General features: G+C 48.6%; 1 protein-coding gene across 3 annotated transcripts in view; it reads right to left on the bottom strand.

The window, feature by feature from the left end:
• Positions 1-12,891: 12,891 nt before the first annotated feature.
• SHE (Src homology 2 domain containing E) overlaps positions 12,892-24,167 on the bottom strand; it is a 34,134-nt gene continuing 22,858 nt past the window's right edge. For all 3 annotated transcript variants that reach the window (XM_063946836.1, XM_063946835.1, XM_063946837.1), the window contains exons 4-7: positions 16,307-16,606; positions 14,573-14,723; positions 14,260-14,379; positions 12,892-13,837 (exon numbers count right to left, since the gene is read on the bottom strand). In XM_063946836.1, the coding sequence (XP_063802906.1) occupies positions 13,654-13,837; positions 14,260-14,379; positions 14,573-14,723; positions 16,307-16,606 (755 nt within the window). In that variant the 3' untranslated portion in view covers positions 12,892-13,653. The remainder of the gene's footprint in view (positions 13,838-14,259; positions 14,380-14,572; positions 14,724-16,306; positions 16,607-24,167) is intronic.

Here is a 24,167-nt window from a genome sequence, read left to right on the forward strand (position 1 = left end):
TCCTCTCCAGTGCCGCTCCATATTACCTTACTGTAGTTCTATAGCCCCAGCATGGACTGTTGTCCTGTACAACTCTCACCTTCCCGGTGCTCCACTTTCCCTAACTTACCTCCATTTTCACTAAGGTCACAGCCCCTACTCTAGTTCCCTTATTCTCCTCGCTTATCATTAGAGCCCACCTATTGTATCCAGACAGCTCTCCCTTCCACCCGCAATTACCCCATTCCAATATACACTGATCACTGACACCTGTACCCCTATATACCGCTATATTATATACACACACACAGTGCTATACCATTATACACAGCTCACTGACACCTGTACCCCTATATACCGCTGTATTATACACACACACACACACACACACTGCTATACCATTATACACAGCTCACTGACACCTGTAGCCCTATATACTGCAATATTATACACACACACAGTGCTATACCACTATACACAGCTCACTGACACCTGTAGCCTATATACCGCTGTATTAAACATACTCACACAGTGCTATACCATTATACACAGCTCACTGACACCTGTACCCCTATATACCACTGTATTATACACACACACACACGACTATACCATTATACACAGCTCACTGACACCTGTACCCCTATATACCGCAATATTATACACACACACACACACACACACACACACACACACACGGCTATACCATTATACACAGCTCACTGACACCTGTACCCCTATATACCGCTGTATTATACACACACACAGGGCTATACCATTATACACAGCTCACTGACACCTGTAGCCCTATATACCGCAATATTATACACACACACAGTGCTTTACCACTATACACAGCTCATTGACACCTGTAGCCTATATACCGCTGTATTAAACATACTCACACAGTGCTATACCATTATACACAGCTCACTGACACCTGTAGCCTATATACCGCTGTATTAAACATACTCACACAGTGCTATACCATTATACACAGCTCACTGACACCTGTACCCCTATATACCGCTGTATTATACACACACACAGGACTATACCATTATACACAGCTCACTGACACCTGTAGCCCTATATACCGCTGTATTATACACACACACAGGACTATACCATTATACACAGCTCACTGACACCTGTACCCCTATATACCGCTGTATTATACACACACACAGGACTATACCATTATACACAGGTCACTGACACCTGTACCCCTATATACCGCTGTATTATACACACTCACACAGTGCTATACCATTATACACAGCTCACTGACACCTGTACCCCTATATACCACTGTATTATACACACACACACACACACACACACACACACACACGACTATACCATTATACACAGCTCACTGACACCTGTACCGCTATATGCCGTAGTATTATACACACACACACACACACGGCTATACCATTATACACAGCTCACTGACACCTGTACCGCTATATGCCGTAGTATTATACACACACACACACAGGGCTATACCATTATACACAGGTCACTGACACCTGTACCCCTATATACTGCTGTGTTTTATACACACACACACACACACACAGGGTTATATCATTATACACAGCTCACTGACACCTGTACCCCTATATACCGCTGTATTATATACACACACGGGGCTATACCATTATACACAGCTCACTGACACCTGTACCCCTATATACCGCTGTATTATACACACACACACACACACACACACACACACACAGTGCTATACCATTATACACAGCTCACTGACACCTGTACCGCTATATGCCGTAGTATTATACACACACACACACACACACACACACACACACACACACACACACACACACACACACACACGGCTATACCATTATACACAGGTCACTGACACCTGTACCCCTATATGCCGTAGTATTATACACACAGTAGTGTTCACTCTAAGCTTCTCTCGCCCCTTTTTTGAGTGACAGAATGCGCCCTGCCCGTTTGCGCCCGCCCTGCTAAGAGCTGTCTTCTCCCCCCGCCGCGCTGTCACTTCTCCCCCCATGTGATCGCAAAATACGCGCTGCTATATCCAATCGCCACCAGCAGCGCCTCCTCATCCAATCGCCGCTGGCAGCACCTCCTCATCCAATCACCGCCAGTGCCTCCTCATCCAATCACCGCCGGCAGCGCCGCGTCATCCAATCGCCGCCAGCGTCTCATCATCCAATCGGTGCCGGCAGCGTCTCCCCATCCAGTTGCAGTGTCTCGATATCGAAGCCCGCCTGAGACGTCCCTCCCTCCTCCCTGCCCGCCAGCATGCTGCTCCAGGGACTGACTACACTACTTGTTTGCTGGTGCGAGGTCGCTTGGAAAATAGCGGAGACGCTGGAACGGGTTAGGTTCTCTGCTTCCGCCCTCCGGAACCTACTGACAGCGGGTAACATTGCTGTTACTAAAGGTACGGCAGGGCTGGGAGACTGTTCTGGTAGATACTGTATGTCACTTGTGAGCAACGCGCGCCCTCACCCAATGCATCTATTGCTGAGCTTCACCATCTTGTAGCCATGTCTCTGTCCCCATGGAGTACAGCCGCCCCCCACCCCGCTCCGTTAGTTGCTTACAAGTTTAACTTTGTCCCCATGGAGTACAGCCGCATGTAGCCAAAGTTAAACTTGTAAGCAACTAACAGAGCGGGGTGGGGGGCGTAATTCGGCTAATGATAGAAATGGTCGGGGCTGGGGCAGTGCCCATTATTTACTTCACCCATGCCACCACACTGCCCAACATAAACACACCCAATACCCCCCCACAGTGGACAACATACACCCACACGGTGCCCAGCATATGCACACCACCACAGTGCCCAGCATACACACCCCACAGTGCCCATAACACCCTCCATACCCACCCAGTGCTCATTATAAACCCACAGTACCCAGCATATGTACACCACCACAGTGCCCAGCATACACACCCCACAGTGCCCATAACACCCTCCATACCCACCCAGTGCTCATTTTACACCCACAGTGCCCAGCATATGTACACCACCACAGTGCCCAGCATACACACCCCACAGTGCCCATAACACCCTCCATACCCACCCAGTGCTCATTATACACCCACAGTGCCCAGCATATGTACACCCCCACGGTGCCTATAACACCCTTCATACCCATACTGTGCTTATTCTACACCCTTCATGCCCACACAGTGCCCAGCATATGTACACTCCCACATTGCCAGCATACACACCCCACAGTGCCCATTACACCCTCCATACCCACATAATGCTCATTATACACCCCACCTCTCCCATACACAGTGCCAAGCATACATACAATCCTATGTCCACACATAGTGCCCAGCATACACACATCTCAGAGAGGAGCTGATCTTAAAAGGTAATTGGGGAGTGGGTATCCTGGGTACTAATGCCTCCATACCCCTAACACTGACTACAGTACTACCTGCTCCTAATCCCCTTGCCCCCCAGCACTGTCCCAACTGCTATCTCTCCCTTGTGCAGTGTGCCCCAGTGCTCTCTCCAATATGCGCAATATGTAGAACGTGCTCTACCTGGCGCAGTGTGTATAGGAGATTCTACCTGGTGCAATGTGTATGAGCGGCACTATTGTGTGGTATAATGTTATTTAGTACTATTATGTCGTCATGCCCCTTCCCCACGAAACAACACCCCTAAAAAAAATTCCGGCGCGCACTGTCCATGCTTTCACCTATAGGAATGGGCGCACCAAGCGATATAGTATGTACCTATTTTTGCCCTTCTAACTTAAAAATGTGCCCTCACGAATGAAAAATGTGCCCTACCCGTGATCAGCACCCTGCCCTAAAAAATTCCTAGAGTGAACACTACACACAGGGCTATACCATTATACACAGCTCACTGACACCTGTACCCCTATATACTGCTGTGTTTTATACACACACACACAGGGTTATATCATTATACACAGCTCACTGACACCTGTACCCCTATATACCGCTGTATTATACACACACACAGGACTACACCATTATACACAGCTCACCGACACATATACCCCTATATACCACTGTATTATACACACACACAGGGCTACACCATTATACACAGCTCACTGACACCTGTACCCCTATATACCGCTGTATTATACACACACACAGGACTACACCATTATACACAGCTCACCGACACATATACCCCTATATACCACTGTATTATACACACACACAGGGCTACACCATTATACACAGCTCACTGACACCTGTACCCCTATATACCGCTGTATTATACACACACACAGGGCTATACCATTATACACAGCTCACTGACACATATACCCCTATATACCACTGTATTATACACACACACAGGGCTACACCATTATACACAGCTCACTGACACCTGTACCCCTATATACCGCTGTATTATACACACACACAGGACTATACCATTATACACAGCTCACTGACACCTGTACCCCTATATACCGCTGTATTATACACACACACAGGACTACACCATTATACACAGCTCAGACACCAGTACCCCTATATACCGCTGTATTATACACACACACAGAGCTATACTATTATACACAGCTCACTGACACCTGTACCCCTATATACCGCTGTATTATACACACACAGGGCTATACCATTATACACAGCTCACTGACACCAGTACCCCTATATACCGCTGTATTATACACACACACAGGACTATACCATTATACACAGCTCATTGACACCAGTACCCCTATATACCGCTGTATTATACACACACAGGGCTATACCATTATACACAGCTCAGTGACACCTGTACCCCTATATACCGCTGTATTATACACACACACACACACACACACACACACACACAGGACTATATCATTATACACAGCTCACTGACACCAGTACCCCTATATACCGCTGTATTATACACACACAGGGCTATACCATTATACACAGCTCACTGACACCAGTACCCCTATATACCGCTGTATTATACACACACACAGGGCTATACCATTATACACAGCTCAGTGACACCTGTACCCCTATATACCGCTGTATTATACACACACACAGGACTATATCATTATACACAGCTCACTGACACCTGTACCCCTATATACCACTGTATTATACACACACACAGGACTACACCATTATACACAGCTCACTGACACCAGTACCCCTATATACCGCTGTATTATACACACACACAGGGCTATACCATTATACACAGCTCACTGACACCAGTACCCCTATATACCGCTGTATTACACACACACACACACACACACACACACACACACACACACAGGACTATATCATTATACACAGCTCACTGACACCAGTACCCCTATATACCGCTGTATTATATACACACACACACACACACACAGGACTATATCATTATACACAGCTCACTGACACCAGTACCCCTATATACCGCTGTATTATACACACACACACACACACACACACACAGGACTATGTCGTTATACACAGCTCACTGACACCTGTACCCCTATATACCGCTGTATTATACACACACACACACACACACGACTATATGATTATACACAGCTCACTGACACCAGTACCCCTATATACCGCTGTATTATACACACACACACAGGGCTATACCATTATACACAGCTCAGTGACACCTGTACCCCTATATACCGCTGTATTATACACACACACACAGGACTATATCATTATACACAGCTCACTGACACCTGTACCCCTATATACCGCTGTATTATACACACACAGGACTATATCATTATACACAGCTCACTGACACCTGTACCCCTATATACCGCTGTATTATACACACACACACACACACGACTATATCATTATACACAGCTCACTGACACCTGTACCCCTATATACCGCTGTATTATACACACACACACACACGACTATATCATTATACACAGCTCACTGACACCTGTACCCGTATATACCGCTGTATTACACACACACACACACAGATCAGGGTATAAAGCGGTCCATGATTACGCACAGATGATTATTAGTACCACCTGTGCACAGGCAGGGACATTACACCATGGAGTGCTGGGGCAGTGTGAGGACAGAGTGTGACAACCACTGACCTAGAAGAAACGGAATAAGTGAAGCATCCAGTGTACTCACAGAACGGGTAAATTTACACACATTTATTAACTAATATACATGTATAATACAAGCACATATATTCTCTTTGGAGCTTCGCATGGAGTGTGGATTGATATACAGAGTCCTTCTCCCCCTGCTGGTGACCGGCATGAACTGCAGCCCTGCAAGCTTAATTTGTACTTTTGGATTTGGCGTTTTATTCTGCAAATATTTTTATTTTGTACTTGTTTTGAGCGACTTTAAAACATTGTGGAACCAGCAATTATGTGCGTCCAGTATGTCATGTATCAATGTAGTACACCCAGCATTAGTTACCGTCTTTATTCACTTAGCGATGCATTTACTACTCCCATCACCTGCGGATGCCTAATAGATGTCTGCACACAGCAGCTGCATCACCTGCGGATGTCTAATAGATGTCTGCACACAGCAGCTGCATCACCTGCGGATGTCTAATAGATGTCTACACACAGCAGCTGCATCACCTGCGGATGTCTAATAGATGTCTACACACAGCAGCTGCATCACCTGCGGATGTCTAATAGATGTCTACACACAGCAGCTGCATCACCTGCGGATGTCTAATAGATGTCTGCACACAGCAGCTGCATCACCTGCGGATGTCTAATAGATGTCTGCACACAGCAGCTGCATCACCTGCGGATGTCTAATAGATGTCTACACACAGCAGCTGCATCACCTGCGGATGTCTAATAGATGTCTACACACAGCAGCTGCATCACCTGCGGATGTCTAATAGATGTCTACACACAGCAGCTGCATCACCTGCGGATGTCTAATAGATGTCTGCACACAGCAGCTGCATCACCTGCGGATGTCTAATAGATGTCTACACACAGCAGCTGCATCACCTGCGGATGTCTAATAGATGTCTACACACAGCAGCTGCATCACCTGCGGATGTCTAATAGATGTCTACACACAGCAGCTGCATCACCTGCGGATGTCTAATAGATGTCTGCACACAGCAGCTGCATCACCTGCGGATGTCTAATAGATGTCTACACACAGCAGCTGCATCACCTGCGGATGTCTAATAGATGTCTACACACAGCAGCTGCATCACCTGCGGATGTCTAATAGATGTCTACACACAGCAGCTGCATCACCTGCGGATGTCTAATAGATGTCTACACACAGCAGCTGCATCACCTGCGGATGTCTAATAGATGTCTACACACAGCAGCTGCATCACCTGCGGATGTCTAATAGATGTCTACACACAGCAGCTGCATCACCTGCGGATGTCTAATAGATGTCTACACACAGCAGCTGCATCACCTGCGGATGTCTAATAGATGTCTACACACAGCAGCTGCATCACCTGCGGATGTCTAATAGATGTCTACACACAGCAGCTGCATCACCTGCGGATGTCTAATAGATGTCTGCACACAGCAGCTGCATCACCTGCGGATGTCTAATAGATGTCTACACACAGCAGCTGCATCACCTGCGGATGTCTAATAGATGTCTACACACAGCAGCTGCATCACCTGCGGATGTCTAATAGATGTCTACACACAGCAGCTGCATCACCTGCGGATGTCTAATAGATGTCTACACACAGCAGCTGCATCACCTGCGGATGCCTAATAGATGTCTGCACACAGCAGCTGCATCACCTGCGGATGTCTAATAGATGTCTACACACAGCAGCTGCATCACCTGCGGATGTCTAATAGATGTCTACACACAGCAGCTGCATCACCTGCGGATGTCTAATAGATGTCTACACACAGCAGCTGCATCACCTGCGGATGTCTAATAGATGTCTGCACACAGCAGCTGCATCACCTGCGGATGTCTAATAGATGTCTGCACACAGCAGCTGCATCACCTGCGGATGTCTAATAGATGTCTACACACAGCAGCTGCATCACCTGCAGATGTCTAATAGATGTCTACACACAGCAGCTGCATCACCTGCGGATGTCTAATAGATGTCTGCACACAGCAGCTGCATCACCTGCGGATGTCTAATAGATGTCTACACACAGCAGCTGCATCACCTGCGGATGTCTAATAGATGTCTACACACAGCAGCTGCATCACCTGCGGATGTCTAATAGATGTCTGCACACAGCAGCTGCATCACCTGCGGATGTCTAATAGATGTCTACACACAGCAGCTGCATCACCTGCGGATGTCTAATAGATGTCTACACACAGCAGCTGCATCACCTGCGGATGTCTAATAGATGTCTGCACACAGCAGCTGCATCACCTGCGGATGTCTAATAGATGTCTGCACACAGCAGCTGCATCACCTGCGGATGTCTAATAGATGTCTACACACAGCAGCTGCATCACCTGCGGATGTCTACACACAGCAGCTGCATCACCTGCGGATGTCTAATAGATGTCTACACACAGCAGCTGCATCACCTGCGGATGTCTAATAGATGTCTACACACAGCAGCTGCATCACCTGCGGATGTCTAATAGATGTCTACACACAGCAGCTGCATCACCTGCGGATGTCTAATAGATGTCTACACAGAGCAGCTGCATCACCTGCGGATGTCTAATAGATGTCTACACACAGCAGCTGCATCACCTGCGGATGTCTAATAGATGTCTACACACAGCAGCTGCATCACCTGCGGATGTCTAATAGATGTCTGCACACAGCAGCTGCATCACCTGCGGATGTCTAATAGATGTCTACACACAGCAGCTGCATCACCTGGGGATGTCTAATAGATGTCTACACACAGCAGCTGCATCACCTGGGGATGTCTAATAGATGTCTACACACAGCAGCTGCATCACCTGCGGATGCCTAATAGATGTCTACACACAGCAGCTGCATCACCTGCGGATGTCTAATAGATGTCTACACACAGCAGCTGCATCACCTGCGGATGTCTAATAGATGTCTACACACAGCAGCTGCATCACCTGCGGATGCCTAATAGATGTCTGCACACAGCAGCTGCATCACCTGCGGATGTCTAATAGATGTCTACACACAGCAGCTGCATCACCTGCAGATGTCTAATAGATGTCTACACACAGCAGCTGCATCACCTGCGGATGTCTAATAGATGTCTGCACACAGCAGCTGCATCACCTGCGGATGCCTAATAGATGTCTACACACAGCAGCTGCATCACCTGCGGATGTCTAATAGATGTCTACACACAGCAGCTGCATCACCTGCGGATGTCTAATAGATGTCTACACACAGCAGCTGCATCACCTGCGGATGTCTAATAGATGTCTGCACACAGCAGCTGCATCACCTGCGGATGTCTAATAGATGTCTACACACAGCAGCTGCATCACCTGCGGATGTCTACACACAGCAGCTGCATCACCTGCGGATGTCTACACACAGCAGCTGCATCACCTGCGGATGTCTAATAGATGTCTACACACAGCAGCTGCATCACCTGCGGATGTCTAATAGATGTCTACACACAGCAGCTGCATCACCTGCGGATGTCTAATAGATGTCTGCACACAGCAGCTGCATCACCTGCGGATGTCTAATAGATGTCTACACACAGCAGCTGCATCACCTGCGGATGTCTAATAGATGTCTGCACACAGCAGCTGCATCACCTGCGGATGTCTAATAGATGTCTACACACAGCAGCTGCATCACCTGCGGATGTCTAATAGATGTCTGCACACAGCAGCTGCATCACCTGCGGATGTCTAATAGATGTCTACACACAGCAGCTGCATCACCTGCGGATGTCTAATAGATGTCTGCACACAGCAGCTGCATCACCTGCGGATGCCTAATAGATGTCTACACACAGCAGCTGCATCACCTGGGGATGTCTAATAGATGTCTACACACAGCAGCTGCATCACCTGCGGATGTCTAATAGATGTCTGCACACAGCAGCTGCATCACCTGCGGATGTCTAATAGATGTCTGCACACAGCAGCTGCATCACCTGCGGATGTCTAATAGATGTCTACACACAGCAGCTGCATCACCTGCGGATGTCTAATAGATGTCTACACACAGCAGCTGCATCACCTGCGGATGTCTAATAGATGTCTACACACAGCAGCTGCATCACCTGCGGATGTCTAATAGATGTCTACACAGAGCAGCTGCATCACCTGCGGATGTCTAATAGATGTCTACACACAGCAGCTGCATCACCTGCGGATGTCTAATAGATGTCTACACACAGCAGCTGCATCACCTGCGGATGTCTAATAGATGTCTGCACACAGCAGCTGCATCACCTGCGGATGTCTAATAGATGTCTACACACAGCAGCTGCATCACCTGGGGATGTCTAATAGATGTCTACACACAGCAGCTGCATCACCTGGGGATGTCTAATAGATGTCTACACACAGCAGCTGCATCACCTGCGGATGTCTAATAGATGTCTACACACAGCAGCTGCATCACCTGCGGATGTCTAATAGATGTCTACACACAGCAGCTGCATCACCTGCGGATGCCTAATAGATGTCTGCACACAGCAGCTGCATCACCTGCGGATGTCTAATAGATGTCTACACACAGCAGCTGCATCACCTGCGGATGTCTAATAGATGTCTACACAGAGCAGCTGCATCACCTGCGGATGTCTAATAGATGTCTACACACAGCAGCTGCATCACCTGCGGATGTCTAATAGATGTCTACACAGAGCAGCTGCATCACCTGCGGATGTCTAATAGATGTCTACACACAGCAGCTGCATCACCTGCGGATGTCTAATAGATGTCTACACACAGCAGCTGCATCACCTGCGGATGTCTAATAGATGTCTACACACAGCAGCTGCATCACCTGCGGATGTCTAATAGATGTCTGCACACAGCAGCTGCATCACCTGCGGATGTCTAATAGATGTCTACACACAGCAGCTGCATCACCTGCGGATGTCTAATAGATGTCTACACACAGCAGCTGCATCACCTGCGGATGTCTAATAGATGTCTACACACAGCAGCTGCATCACCTGCGGATGTCTATAGATGTCTGCACACAGCAGCTGCATCACCTGCGGATGTCTAATAGATGTCTGCACACAGCAGCTGCATCACCTGCGGATGTCTAATAGATGTCTGCACACAGCAGCTGCATCACCTGCGGATGTCTAATAGATGTCTACACACAGCAGCTGCATCACCTGCGGATGTCTAATAGATGTCTACACACAGCAGCTGCATCACCTGCGGATGTCTAATAGATGTCTGCACACAGCAGCTGCATCACCTGCGGATGTCTAATAGATGTCTACACACAGCAGCTGCATCACCTGCGGATGTCTAATAGATGTCTGCACACAGCAGCTGCATCACCTGCGGATGTCTAATAGATGTCTACACACAGCAGCTGCATCACCTGCGGATGTCTAATAGATGTCTACACACAGCAGCTGCATCACCTGCGGATGTCTAATAGATGTCTACACACAGCAGCTGCATCACCTGCGGATGTCTAATAGATGTCTACACACAGCAGCTGCATCACCTGCGGATGTCTAATAGATGTCTACACACAGCAGCTGCATCACCTGCGGATGTCTAATAGATGTCTACACACAGCAGCTGCATCACCTGCGGATGTCTAATAGATGTCTGCACACAGCAGCTGCATCACCTGCGGATGTCTAATAGATGTCTGCACACAGCAGCTGCATCACCTGCGGATGTCTAATAGATGTCTGCACACAGCAGCTGCATCACCTGCGGATGTCTACACACAGCAGCTGCATCACCTGCGGATGTCTAATAGATGTCTACACACAGCAGCTGCATCACCTGCGGATGTCTAATAGATGTCTACACACAGCAGCTGCATCACCTGCGGATGTCTAATAGATGTCTACACACAGCAGCTGCATCACCTGCGGATGTCTAATAGATGTCTACACACAGCAGCTGCATCACCTGCGGATGTCTAATAGATGTCTACACACAGCAGCTGCATCACCTGCGGATGTCTAATAGATGTCTACACACAGCAGCTGCATCACCTGCGGATGTCTAATAGATGTCTGCACACAGCAGCTGCATCACCTGCGGATGTCTAATAGATGTCTACACACAGCAGCTGCATCACCTGCGGATGTCTAATAGATGTCTACACACAGCAGCTGCATCACCTGCGGATGTCTAATAGATGTCTACACACAGCAGCTGCATCACCTGCGGATGTCTAATAGATGTCTACACACAGCAGCTGCATCACCTGCGGATGTCTAATAGATGTCTACACACAGCAGCTGCATCACCTGCGGATGTCTAATAGATGTCTACACACAGCAGCTGCATCACCTGCGGATGTCTAATAGATGTCTGCACACAGCAGCTGCATCACCTGCGGATGTCTAATAGATGTCTACACACAGCAGCTGCATCACCTGCGGATGTCTAATAGATGTCTACACACAGCAGCTGCATCACCTGCGGATGTCTAATAGATGTCTACACACAGCAGCTGCATCACCTGCGGATGTCTAATAGATGTCTACACACAGCAGCTGCATCACCTGCGGATGTCTAATAGATGTCTGCACACAGCAGCTGCATCACCTGCGGATGTCTAATAGATGTCTGCACACAGCAGCTGCATCACCTGCGGATGTCTAATAGATGTCTACACACAGCAGCTGCATCACCTGCGGATGTCTAATAGATGTCTACACACAGCAGCTGCATCACCTGCGGATGTCTAATAGATGTCTACACACAGCAGCTGCATCACCTGCGGATGTCTAATAGATGTCTACACACAGCAGCTGCATCACCTGCGGATGTCTAATAGATGTCTACACACAGCAGCTGCATCACCTGCGGATGTCTAATAGATGTCTGCACACAGCAGCTGCATCACCTGCGGATGTCTAATAGATGTCTACACACAGCAGCTGCATCACCTGCGGATGTCTAATAGATGTCTGCACACATCAGCTGCATCACCTGCGGATGTCTAATAGATGTCTACACACAGCAGCTGCATCACCTGCGGATGTCTAATAGATGTCTGCACACAGCAGCTGCATCACCTGCGGATGTCTAATAGATGTCTACACACAGCAGCTGCATCACCTGCGGATGTCTAATAGATGTCTACACACAGCAGCTGCATCACCTGCGGATGTCTAATAGATGTCTACACACAGCAGCTGCATCACCTGCGGATGTCTAATAGATGTCTGCACACAGCAGCTGCATCACCTGCGGATGTCTAATAGATGTCTACACACAGCAGCTGCATCACCTGAACTTTCTGTCACTTTCTATTGTCACTTTTTTTGTTATTTGGGGGGACATTGTGTCTTGTAAGGATGTCCTAAGACTCTAGTGGTGCCTGAGTATCTCCTCCTGCGTTGCGGCAATTTCCTATTGGTTAGGACGGGTCAGTCATTAGTACAAACATCCAGGAGTAGAGCTTAGCCAGCTGCCTATCCCAGGCAGATGGGGCCGGTGGTGGAGAAGCTGGGAGAGCACTGCCAGGAGAGAGACGGCCACAAGTGCGCAGAGGGATGCCAAGAAGGATGGGGTCAGCAGAAGTCAGTGGATCCTGGGTACGGGGTACAACAGGCTCATGTGCTCCGCACCCTTGAAGGGCAGCTTTTGGCTGGAGTAGTAATGGACCACCTCTGGGATGCTGCAGAAGACGCCGCCTGTCTGATTCAAAGTGAACTTGTTGTCTTTTGTTTGGGCCACGATAATATGGACGCAGCCCTGGCTGGTCCTAGAGGGAGGCAGAAGAAGGTTTCAGGGTGCATCATCCAAGGGCAGTTCAGCAATAAAAGGTAAAATGGGCCAACAGTGATCAAACATACCTCTACACCAGGCCTGGCCAACCTGTGGCTCTCCAGCTGTTGTAAAACTACAAGTCCCATCATGCCTTGCCACAGTTTTGCTATTAGGGAATGCTAAAACTGTGGCAGGGCATGCTGGGATGTGTAGTTTCACTACATCTGGAGAGCCACAGGTTGGCCAGGCCTGCTCTACACAAATACCCCCCCCCCCATTACAAAGCCTTACACAAGGTATCACATATCCCACAGGAGAGCAGCCACCAAACGTCTGCCCACGAAGCACCAGGAGGGCAACACAACAGACAGCAGGCTACCCCGCCCAAACAAAGCGTCAGCTCCCAGTCTTACTCACTTCAGGGCAATGGAGTATTTGCTGTTCCCGGACTCGCTGTTCCGCAGTAGGTAGCTCGCCTCGCGACAGGACTGCAGCCTGCTCTCCGCCTCGGCGCGTGTTACGGCTCCGTGGTACCAACTACAGCCAGAAGAGGGAGCAAGAAACGCATAATGAAGTGCAAAACCGCAGGAAGTTACGCAACGCGCCACAGACTGCACAGAACTGAGAGTGCTCAATACAAGTATAAGAAATAATGACAACACATAAGACAATACTAAAATCACACACAAGAGCATGCAATCATAACCCCCCACTGTAATCTAAATTGTACCTCTGCTTCTCCAGGGGGACGGTTGGGTCCACTCTGTCACTGTGCTCGGCCTGGGGCTGCTTCAAGACCTTCGCTGTCCAACTTTTCTGGCGCTGGTGCAGTCGGACGACCTCCTCTTTCACCGGGGACCGGTCGCTGCTTTCAAACTGGACTGTAAGCCGCAGGGAGCAATGGGAGATGATGTGTGAGGAACGGGCGCGGTTCTGCTTGTTCATTTCTCCAGGTATTATACATAGATAAACCTGAACGTAATACGGCAGCTGTACAATCTAACGGTTGACATCTAAATAAAGGAAGGGAGGTGCTCCTCTATCTAGGATCATTCCGGGACAGCACAGACACTTTAGAGCAGTGGTTTCCAAACTGTGCACTGCGGCACTGTGGGTAATCCGGTTCCAAGTCAAGTTCCCCGGCTGATGCTGCCAGTCAGGTGATCGTCTTGGAACCAGTAAGCTTAAAGTAACGGGAGGCACCATGCAAAAAGTTTTTTTAAAGGTCTTTGGAGGAGCCCAGCACTGTGGTCTGATATAACCTCCTCTTATGAGGAAGGGTGGAACCACTGGTCGGCACTCGTGGAAAAGCATTGTAGGAGCCGCTCCCTGTGTCTGTCACTCTTTCTCTAGACATTTTACTATGTCTACCTGTTTAGCTTCTCACCGTCTCTTTGTGTGTGTGTGTGTGTGTGTGTGTGTGTGTGTGTCTCCCACTGTCCCCCCATTCTATCCCCCCCTCCTTAATGTTTCTTCCATATGCTCCTGCTGCCCCACTTGCACCATAGTATCTTCCCCTTGCTTTTCTTTCCTCCTCTTCTGCTGGTGATTGGACAAACCAGTGCTGGCAGCTGCCAATCTGAAGTGATGTGATCCACCTGATGTGAAGGGAATCAAATGCCACATACCTGAGCCTAAGTACGCACAGTCTTGTGACTGCAGTCATTGGTGCCGAGTATTTACACAGGGGGACTCAGCTGATTGCGAAGTTCCGTTTGCGCACAAAGCCGGTAATTACGGCAGGAAACCTTTGCAGATTGTTGATCACACTGTTACGGCGTGCAGACAAGAACGAGCAAGGTTTACCTCCCAGGTGACAGCAAGATGCCGGCGTGCAAACGTTCCTATGAAACCGCTCTAGGAGCGCCGCGAAAACATTTGCGCCGGAAAACGTATAAGCTTGGAAGCCTCAGCCATTGGGACAGGTATGACGTCACTGAAGTAACATGTATACAGTAACGCTCTGTATAGATGTGTGCGCTCACAAACAGGAACAGTCATAACGGACGTGCATGCTTTGCCATTTCACCCTTTTGTCTACTTTCTAATATCAGCCAGCCGACTCGTTTAGAATCTACCAAAAGATACTACAAGTTTGACAATTGATCTGCTCCCAAAAGCAGAACTTGCATGTATGAAAGTGGAAGGAGGCAGAAGAGGATACAGCTGCCTGGTACAGCGAGTAATAAACAACATGCAAATACATTAATATTAACGGTCAGTTACCCTTTAAATAAGGAATGACAATGAGATGCTTTCGCGCTAACGAGAGTCTGGACCTGGCAAGGCCATTATGAGACCGGCTCCACTACTGTCCTCTGTTACCTCAGCCTGTTCCAAGGCTCTCGGGTACTAGAAGTTCCCTCCAAATCTAACTTTTGTTTCTCAGCCTCCTCTATAAACGCTGTGTTCTCTTCAAGCCTCTCCACCACCCAATCACCACCCTCTTCTCAAGATTTCTCACCTGAGAGCGCTCTCACAATATGCTCCTTTTTCCACTCCCACGGCTGCTCGTACTCCTCCGCTGGTCTCTCGTCATTCTCCGGCCGAGTCCCATCTGATACCCGCTGCTTCTTCTCTTGCCCCTCTCCCTCTAGGTCTGTCTTGGGGGGCTCGTAGGGCGTGTCATACAGCTGTGGCGGCTTTCCCAAGAGCTCCAGGGAGCCCTGCCTCTTGGCCTCCATCTTCACCTCGCACGGCGAGCCCAGTTCCAGCAGGAGAAGCTCTGTGATCAGTTGATCTTTGGAGCCCCTGCGCCGGATCTCTGAAATGCACCAACAACAGTATTACAAGAAGCCTCATTCATGCATTGGTTGTACCGCCATCGTACTGGGACACTGAGCAATCCTGTGATTACCCGGCTGTTATAGTTACACGTGTATCTTCTGGTTCTTGCTGTTTTGAAAGTCAAGTTGCACAAATCTGGGGAAATGGTGTGTGGGGGGGGGGGGATATTTTATTCAGCTGTAAGATTCTACTGATTCTACACTTCAGCTAACTGTCATACCCACTTACAGCCTGTAGGTGGTGCTACACAACCATAATCAACGAAAAACTTTCAGGTCTCTTCCATATAAAGAGAATTACGGAGAACAACTAATCGTTATTCTAAAACATTTATCATTTCTTCAACCCTTTAGTAGTGCTTTAAAAATAGCACTGTACTAATTTGGTCATTACGAGTTGATCGCTAGCTGCATTTAATCGCAGAGCGGCAATGCGCACGCGCGACGTACGGGCATAACGAACGATGCAGTTTTGCACAGGGACTAGCTATGCATTTCAGACGCACTGCTGGCCGCAGAGTGATTGACATGAAGTGGGTATTTCTGGGTGGCAACTGACCGTTTTCAGGGAGTGTTCGGAAAAATGCAGGCGTGCCTGGGAAAACGCAGGCGTGGCTGGGTGAACGCTGGGCGGGTGTGTGACGTCAAATCCTGAACAGTCTGAAATTATCGCAAGCGCTGAGTAGGTTTTGAGCTACTCTGAAACTACACAAACATTTTTTGCAGGCGCTCTGCGATACAACCGTTCGCGCTTCTGCTAAACTAAAATACACTCCCAGTGGGCGGCGGCGGCATAGTGTTTGCACGGCTGCGTGGGGGTGCACAATGGGCCAGAATCAGGTCCGGTTAGTATTGCTATTAACATAGTTTTCCAATTATAGGACACATGCGCAGGAGCCGGGCTCCGTTTCACAAAACTGAGACATGTCGCCTTCATTTTGTGGGGGTGGCTATGCCAGAGTCTCCTTCTTCAGGCAGAGATTTCCATGCCTCAACGGCTTCAACCGAACATGACTAAGGCCTAATGTGATACTGCTCACTTCCTGTGATAGGATCCATCCGCCCCCGAGGTCTCAATACCTACCCCGCCCCCGAGGTCTCAATACCCACCCCTGCACTCCCCCCTCCCTGCCCGGCTGTATTCTGAGGAGAACCCTGTATAAGGACAGATCGGCGACTTTATTTTGGTCGGAGCTGCTAGAAACTCCCGTCTCTCCGCAGAAGAGGACATAGGGGTGTTTATTTCCACGGTAACATTTTGTACCAAAAAATAAGAATTTACTTACCGATAATTCTATTTCTCGGAGTCCGTAGTGGATGCTGGGGTTCCTGAAAGGACCATGGGGAATAGCGGCTCCGCAGGAGACAGGGCACAAAAAGTAAAGCTTTAGGATCAGGTGGTGTGCACTGGCTCCTCCCCCTATGACCCTCCTCCAAGCCTCAGTTAGGATACTGTGCCCGGACGAGCGTACACAATAAGGAAGGATTTATGAATCCCGGGTAAGACTCATACCAGCCACACCAATCACACTGTAAAACCTGTGATCTGAACCCAGTTAACAGTATGATAACAGCGGAGCCTCTGAAAAGATGGCTCACAACAATAATAACCCGATTTTTGTAACTATGTACAAGTATTGCAGATAATCCGCACTTGGGATGGGCGCCCAGCATCCACTACGGACTCCGAGAAATAGAATTATCGGTAAGTAAATTCTTATTTTCTCTATCGTCCTAGTGGATGCTGGGGTTCCTGAAAGGACCATGGGGATTATACCAAAGCTCCCAAACGGGCGGGAGAGTGCGGATGACTCTGCAGCACCGAATGAGAGAACTCCAGGTCCTCCTTAGCCAGGTTATCAAATTTGTAGGATTTTACAAACGTGTTTGCCCCTGACTAAATAGCCGCTCGGCAAAGTTGTAAAGCCGAGACCCCTCGGGCAGCCGCCCAAGATGAGCCCACCTTCCTTGTGGAATGGGCATTTACATATTTTGGCTGTGGCAGGCCTGCCACAGAATGTGCAAGCTGAATTGTATTACACATCCAACTAGCAAAAGTCTGCTTAGAAGCAAGAGCACCCAGTTTGTTGGGTGCATACAGGATAACAGCAAGTCAGTTTTCCTGACTCCAGCCGTCCTGGAACCTATATTTTCAGGGCCCTGACCACATCTAGCAACTTGGAGTCCTCCAAGTCCCTAGTAGGCGCAAGACACCACAATAAGCTGGTTCAGGTGAAACACTGACACCACCTTAGGGAGAGAACTGGGGACGAGTCCGCAGCTCTGCCCTGTCCGAATGGACAAACAGATATGGGCTTTTTTGAGAAAAAAACCACCAATTTGACACTCGCCTGGTCCAGGCCAGGTCCAAGAGCATGTTCACTTTTCATGTGAGATGCTTCAAATCCACAGATTTGACTGGTTTTAAACCAATGTGTTTTGAGGAATCCCAGAACTACGTTGAGATCCCACAGTGCCACTGGAGGCACAAAAGGGGGTTGTATATGCAATACTCCCTTGACAAACTTCTGGACTTCAGGAACTGAAGCCAATTCTTTCTGGAAGAAAAATCGACAGGGCCGAAATTTGAACCTTAATGGACCCCAATTTGAGGCCCATAGACACTCCTGTTTGCAGGAAATGCAGGAATCGACCGAGTTGAAATTTCTTCGTGGGGCCTTCCTGGCCTCACACCACGCAACATATTTTCGCCACATGTGGTGATAATGTTGTGCGGTCACCTCCTTTCTGGCTTTGACCAGGGTAGGAATGACCTCTTCCTGAATGCCTTTTCCCTTAGGATCCGGCGTTCCACCGCCATGCCGTCAAACGCAGCTGCGGTAAGTCTTGGAACAGACATGGTACTTGCTGAAACAAGTCCCTTCTTAGCGGCAGAGGCCATAAGTCCTCTGTGAGCATCTCTTGAAGTTCCGGGTACCAAGTCCTTCTTGGCCAATCCGGAGCCATGAGTATAGTTCTTACTCCTCTACGTCTTATAATTCTCAGTACCTTAGGTATGAAAAGCAGAGGATGGAACACATACACCGACTGGTACACCCACGGTGTTACCAGAACGTCCACAGCTATTGCCTGAGGGTCTCTTAACCTGGCGCAATACCTGTTCCGTTTTTTGTTCAGACGGGACGCCATCATGTCCACCTTTGGTAATTCCCAACGGTTTACAATCATGTGGAAAACTTCCCCATGAAGTTCCCACTCTGCCGGGCGGAGGTCGTGCCTACTGAGGAAGTCTGCTTCCCAGTTTCCATTCCCGGAATGAAACACTGCTGACAGTGCTATCACATGATTTTCCGCCCAGCGAAAAGTCCTTGCAGTTTTTGCCACTGCCCTCCTGCTTCTTGTGCCGCCCTGTCTATTTACGTGGGCGACTGCCGTGATGTTTTATCCCACTGGATCAATACCGGCTGACCTTGAAGCAGAGGTCTTGCTAAGCTTAGAGCATTATAAATTTACCCTTAGCTATATTTATGTGGAGAAAAGTCTCCAGACTTGATCACACTCCCTGGAAATTTTTTCCTTGTGTGACTGCTCCCCAGCCTCTCGGGCTGGCCTCCGTGGTCACCAACATCCAAAACTGAATGCCGAATCTGCGGCCCTCTAGAAGATGAGCACTCTGTAACCACCACAGGAGAGACACCCTTGTCCTTGGATATAGGGTTATCCGCTGATGCATCTGAAGATGCGATCCGGACCATTTGTCCAGCAGATCCCACTGAAAAGTTCTTGCATGAAATCTGCCGACTGGAATTGCTTCGAAGGAAGTCACCATTTTTTTACCATGGCCCTTGTGCAATGATGCACTGATTTTAGGAGGTTCCTGACTAGCTCGGATAACTCCCTGGCTTTCTCTTCCGGGAGAAACACCTTTTTCTGGACTGTGTCCAGAATCATCCCTAAGCACAGGAGACTTGTTGTCGGGATCAGCTGCGATTTTGGAATATTTAGAATCCACCCGTGCTGTTGTAACAGTATCCGAGATAGTGCTACTCCGACCTCCAACTGTTCCCTGGACTTTGCCCTTATCAGGAGATCGTCCAAGTAAGGGATAATTAAGACGCCTTTTCTTCGAAGAAGAACCATCATTTCGGCCATTACCTTGGTAAAGACCCGGGGTGCCGTGGACAATCCAAACGGCAGCGTCTGAAACTGATAGTGACAGTTCTGTACCACGAACCTGAGGTACCCTTAGTGATAAGGGCAAATTTGGGACATGGAGGTAAGCATCCCTGATGTCCCGGGACACCATATAGTCCCCTTCTTCCCGGTTCGTTATCACTGCTCTGAGTGACTCCATCTTGATTTGAACCTTTGTAAGTGTTCAAATTTTTTTAGATTTAGAATAGGTCTCACCTAGCCTTCTGGCTTCAGTACCACAATATAGTGTGGAATAATACCCCTTTTCTTGTTGTAGGAGGGGTAATTTAATTATCACCTGCTGGGAATACAGCTTGTGAATTGTTTCCCATACTGCCTCCTTGTCGGAGGGAGACCTTGGTAAAGCAGACTTCAGGAGCCTGCGCAGGGGAAACGTCTCGACATTCCAATCTGTACCCCTGGGATACTACTTGTAGGATCCAGGGGTCCTGTACGGTCTAAGCGTCATGCTGAGAGCTTGTCAGAAGCGGTGGAACGCTTCTGTTCCTGGGAATGGGCTGCCTGCTGCAGTCTTCTTCCCTTTCCTCTATCCCTGGGCAGATATGACTCTTATAGGGACGAAAGGACTGAAGCTGAAAAGACGGTGTCTTTTTCTGCAGAGATGTGACTTAGGGTAAAAAACGGTGGATTTTCCAGCAGTTGCCGTGGCCACCAGGTCCGATGGACCGACCCCAAATAACTCCTCTTCCTTTATACGGCAATACACCTTTGTGCCGTTTGGAATCTGCATCACCTGACCACTGTCGTGTCCATAAACATCTTCTGGCAGATATGGACATCGCACTTACTCTTGATGCCAGAGTGCAAATATCCCTCTGTGCATCTCGCATATATAGAAATGCATCCTTTAAATGCTCTATAGTCAATAAAATACTGTCCCTGTCAAGGGTATCAATATTTTTAGTCAGGGAATCCGACCAAGCCACCCCAGCTCTGCACATCCAGGCTGAGGCGATCGCTGGTCGCAGTATAACACCAGTATGTGTGTATATACTTTTTATGATATTTTCCAGCCTCCTGTCAGCTGGCTCCTTGAGGACGGCCCTATCTATAGACGGTACCGCCACTTGTTCTGATAAGCGTGTGAGCGCCTTATCCACCCTAAGGGGTGTTTCCCAACGCGCCCTAACTTCTGGCGGGAAAGGGTATACCGCCCATATTTTCTATCGGGGGGAACCCACGCATCATCACACACTTCATTTAATTTATCTGATTCAGGAAAAACTACGGTAGTTTTTTCACATCCCACATAATACCCTCTTTTGTGGTACTTGTAGTATCAGAAATATGTAACACCTCCTTCATTGCCCTTAACGTGTGGCCCTAATAAGGAATACGTTTGTTTATTCACCGTCGACACTGGATTCAGTGTCCCTGTCTGTGTCTGTGTCGACCGACTAAAGTAAACGGGCGTTTTAAAAACCCCTGACGGTGTTTTTGAGACGTCTGGACCGGTACTAATTGTTTGTCGGCCGTCTCATGTCGTCAACCGACCTTGCTGCGTGTTGACATTATCACGTAATTCCCTAAATAAGCCATCCATTCCGGTGTCGACTCCCTAGAGAGTGACATCACCATTACAGGCAATTGCTCCGCCTCCTCACCAACATCGTCCTCATACATGTCGACACACACGTACCGACACACAGCACACACACAGGGAATGCTCTGATAGAGGACAGGACCTACTAGCCCTTTGGAGAGACAGAGGGAGAGTTTGCCAGCACACACCAAAAACGCTATAATTATATAGGGACAACCTTATATAAGTGTTTTCCCTTATAGCATCTTTTTTATATATTTCTAACGCCAAATTAGTGCCCCCCCTCTCTGTTTTAACCCTGTTTCTGTAGTGCAGTGCAGGGGAGAGCCTGGGAGCCTTCCCTCCAGCCTTTCTGTGAGGGAAAATGGCGCTGTGTGCTGAGGAGATAGGCCCCGCCCCTTTTTCAGCGGCCTCGTCTCCCGCTCTTAACGGATTCTGGCAGGGGTTAAATATCTCCATATAGCCCCCGGAGGCTATATGTGAGGTATTTTTAGCCAAAAATAAGAATTTACTTACCGATAATTCTATTTCTCGTAGTCCGTAGTGGATGCTGGGGACTCCGTCAGGACCATGGGGAATAGCGGCTCCGCAGGAGACAGGGCACAAAAGTAAAAGCTTTAGGATCAGGTGGTGTGCACTGGCTCCTCCCCCTATGACCCTCCTCCAAGCCTCAGTTAGGATACTGTGCCCGGACGAGCGTACACAATAAGGAAGGATTTTGAATCCCGGGTAAGACTCATACCAGCCACACCAATCACACTGTACAACCTGTGATCTGAACCCAGTTAACAGCATGATAACAGCGGAGCCTCTGAAAAGATGGCTCACAACAATAATAACCCGATTTTTGTAACAATAACTATGTACAAGTATTGCAGACAATCCGCACTTGGGATGGGCGCCCAGCATCCACTACGGACTACGAGAAATAGAATTATCGGTAAGTAAATTCTTATTTTCTCTGACGTCCTAAGTGGATGCTGGGGACTCCGTCAGGACCATGGGGATTATACCAAAGCTCCCAAACGGGCGGGAGAGTGCGGATGACTCTGCAGCACCGAATGAGAGAACTCCAGGTCCTCCTCAGCCAGGGTGTGCCCCTGACCAAGTAGCAGCTCGGCAAAATTGTAAAGCCGAGACCCCTCGGGCAGCCGCCCAAGATGAGCCCACCTTCCTTGTGGAATGGGCATTTACATATTTTGGCTGTGGCAGGCCTGCCACAGAATGTGCAAGCTGAATTGTACTACACATCCAACTAGCAATCGTCTGCTTAGAAGCAAGAGCACCCAGTTTTTTGGGTGCCTACAGGATAACAGCAAGTCAGTTTTCCTGACTCCAGCCGTCCTGGAAACCTATATTTTCAGGGCCCTGACAACATCTAGCAACTTGGAGTCCTCCAAGTCCCTAGTAGCCGCAGGTACCACAATAAGCTGGTGCAGGTGAAACGCTGACACCACCTTAGGGAGAAACTGGGGACGAGTCCGCAGCTCTGCCCTGTCCGAATGGACAATCAGATATGGGCTTTGTGAGACAAAGCCGCCAATTCTGACACTCGCCTGGCCGAGGCCAGGGCCAACATCATGGTCACTTTCCATGTGAGATATTTCAAATCCACAGATTTGAGCGGTTTAAACCAATGTGATTTGAGGAATCCCAGAACTACGTTGAGATCCCACAGTGCCACTGGAGGCACAAAAGGGGGTTGTATATGCAGTACTCCCTTGACAAACTTCTGGACTTCAGGAACCGAAGCCAATTTTTTCTGGAAGAAAATTGACAGGGCCGAAATTTGAACCTTAATGGACCCCAATTTGAGGCCC

Source organism: Pseudophryne corroboree, chromosome 12 (genome assembly GCF_028390025.1).
Source record: "Pseudophryne corroboree isolate aPseCor3 chromosome 12, aPseCor3.hap2, whole genome shotgun sequence".
In the NCBI taxonomy this organism is placed as follows: domain Eukaryota; kingdom Metazoa; phylum Chordata; class Amphibia; order Anura; family Myobatrachidae; genus Pseudophryne; species Pseudophryne corroboree.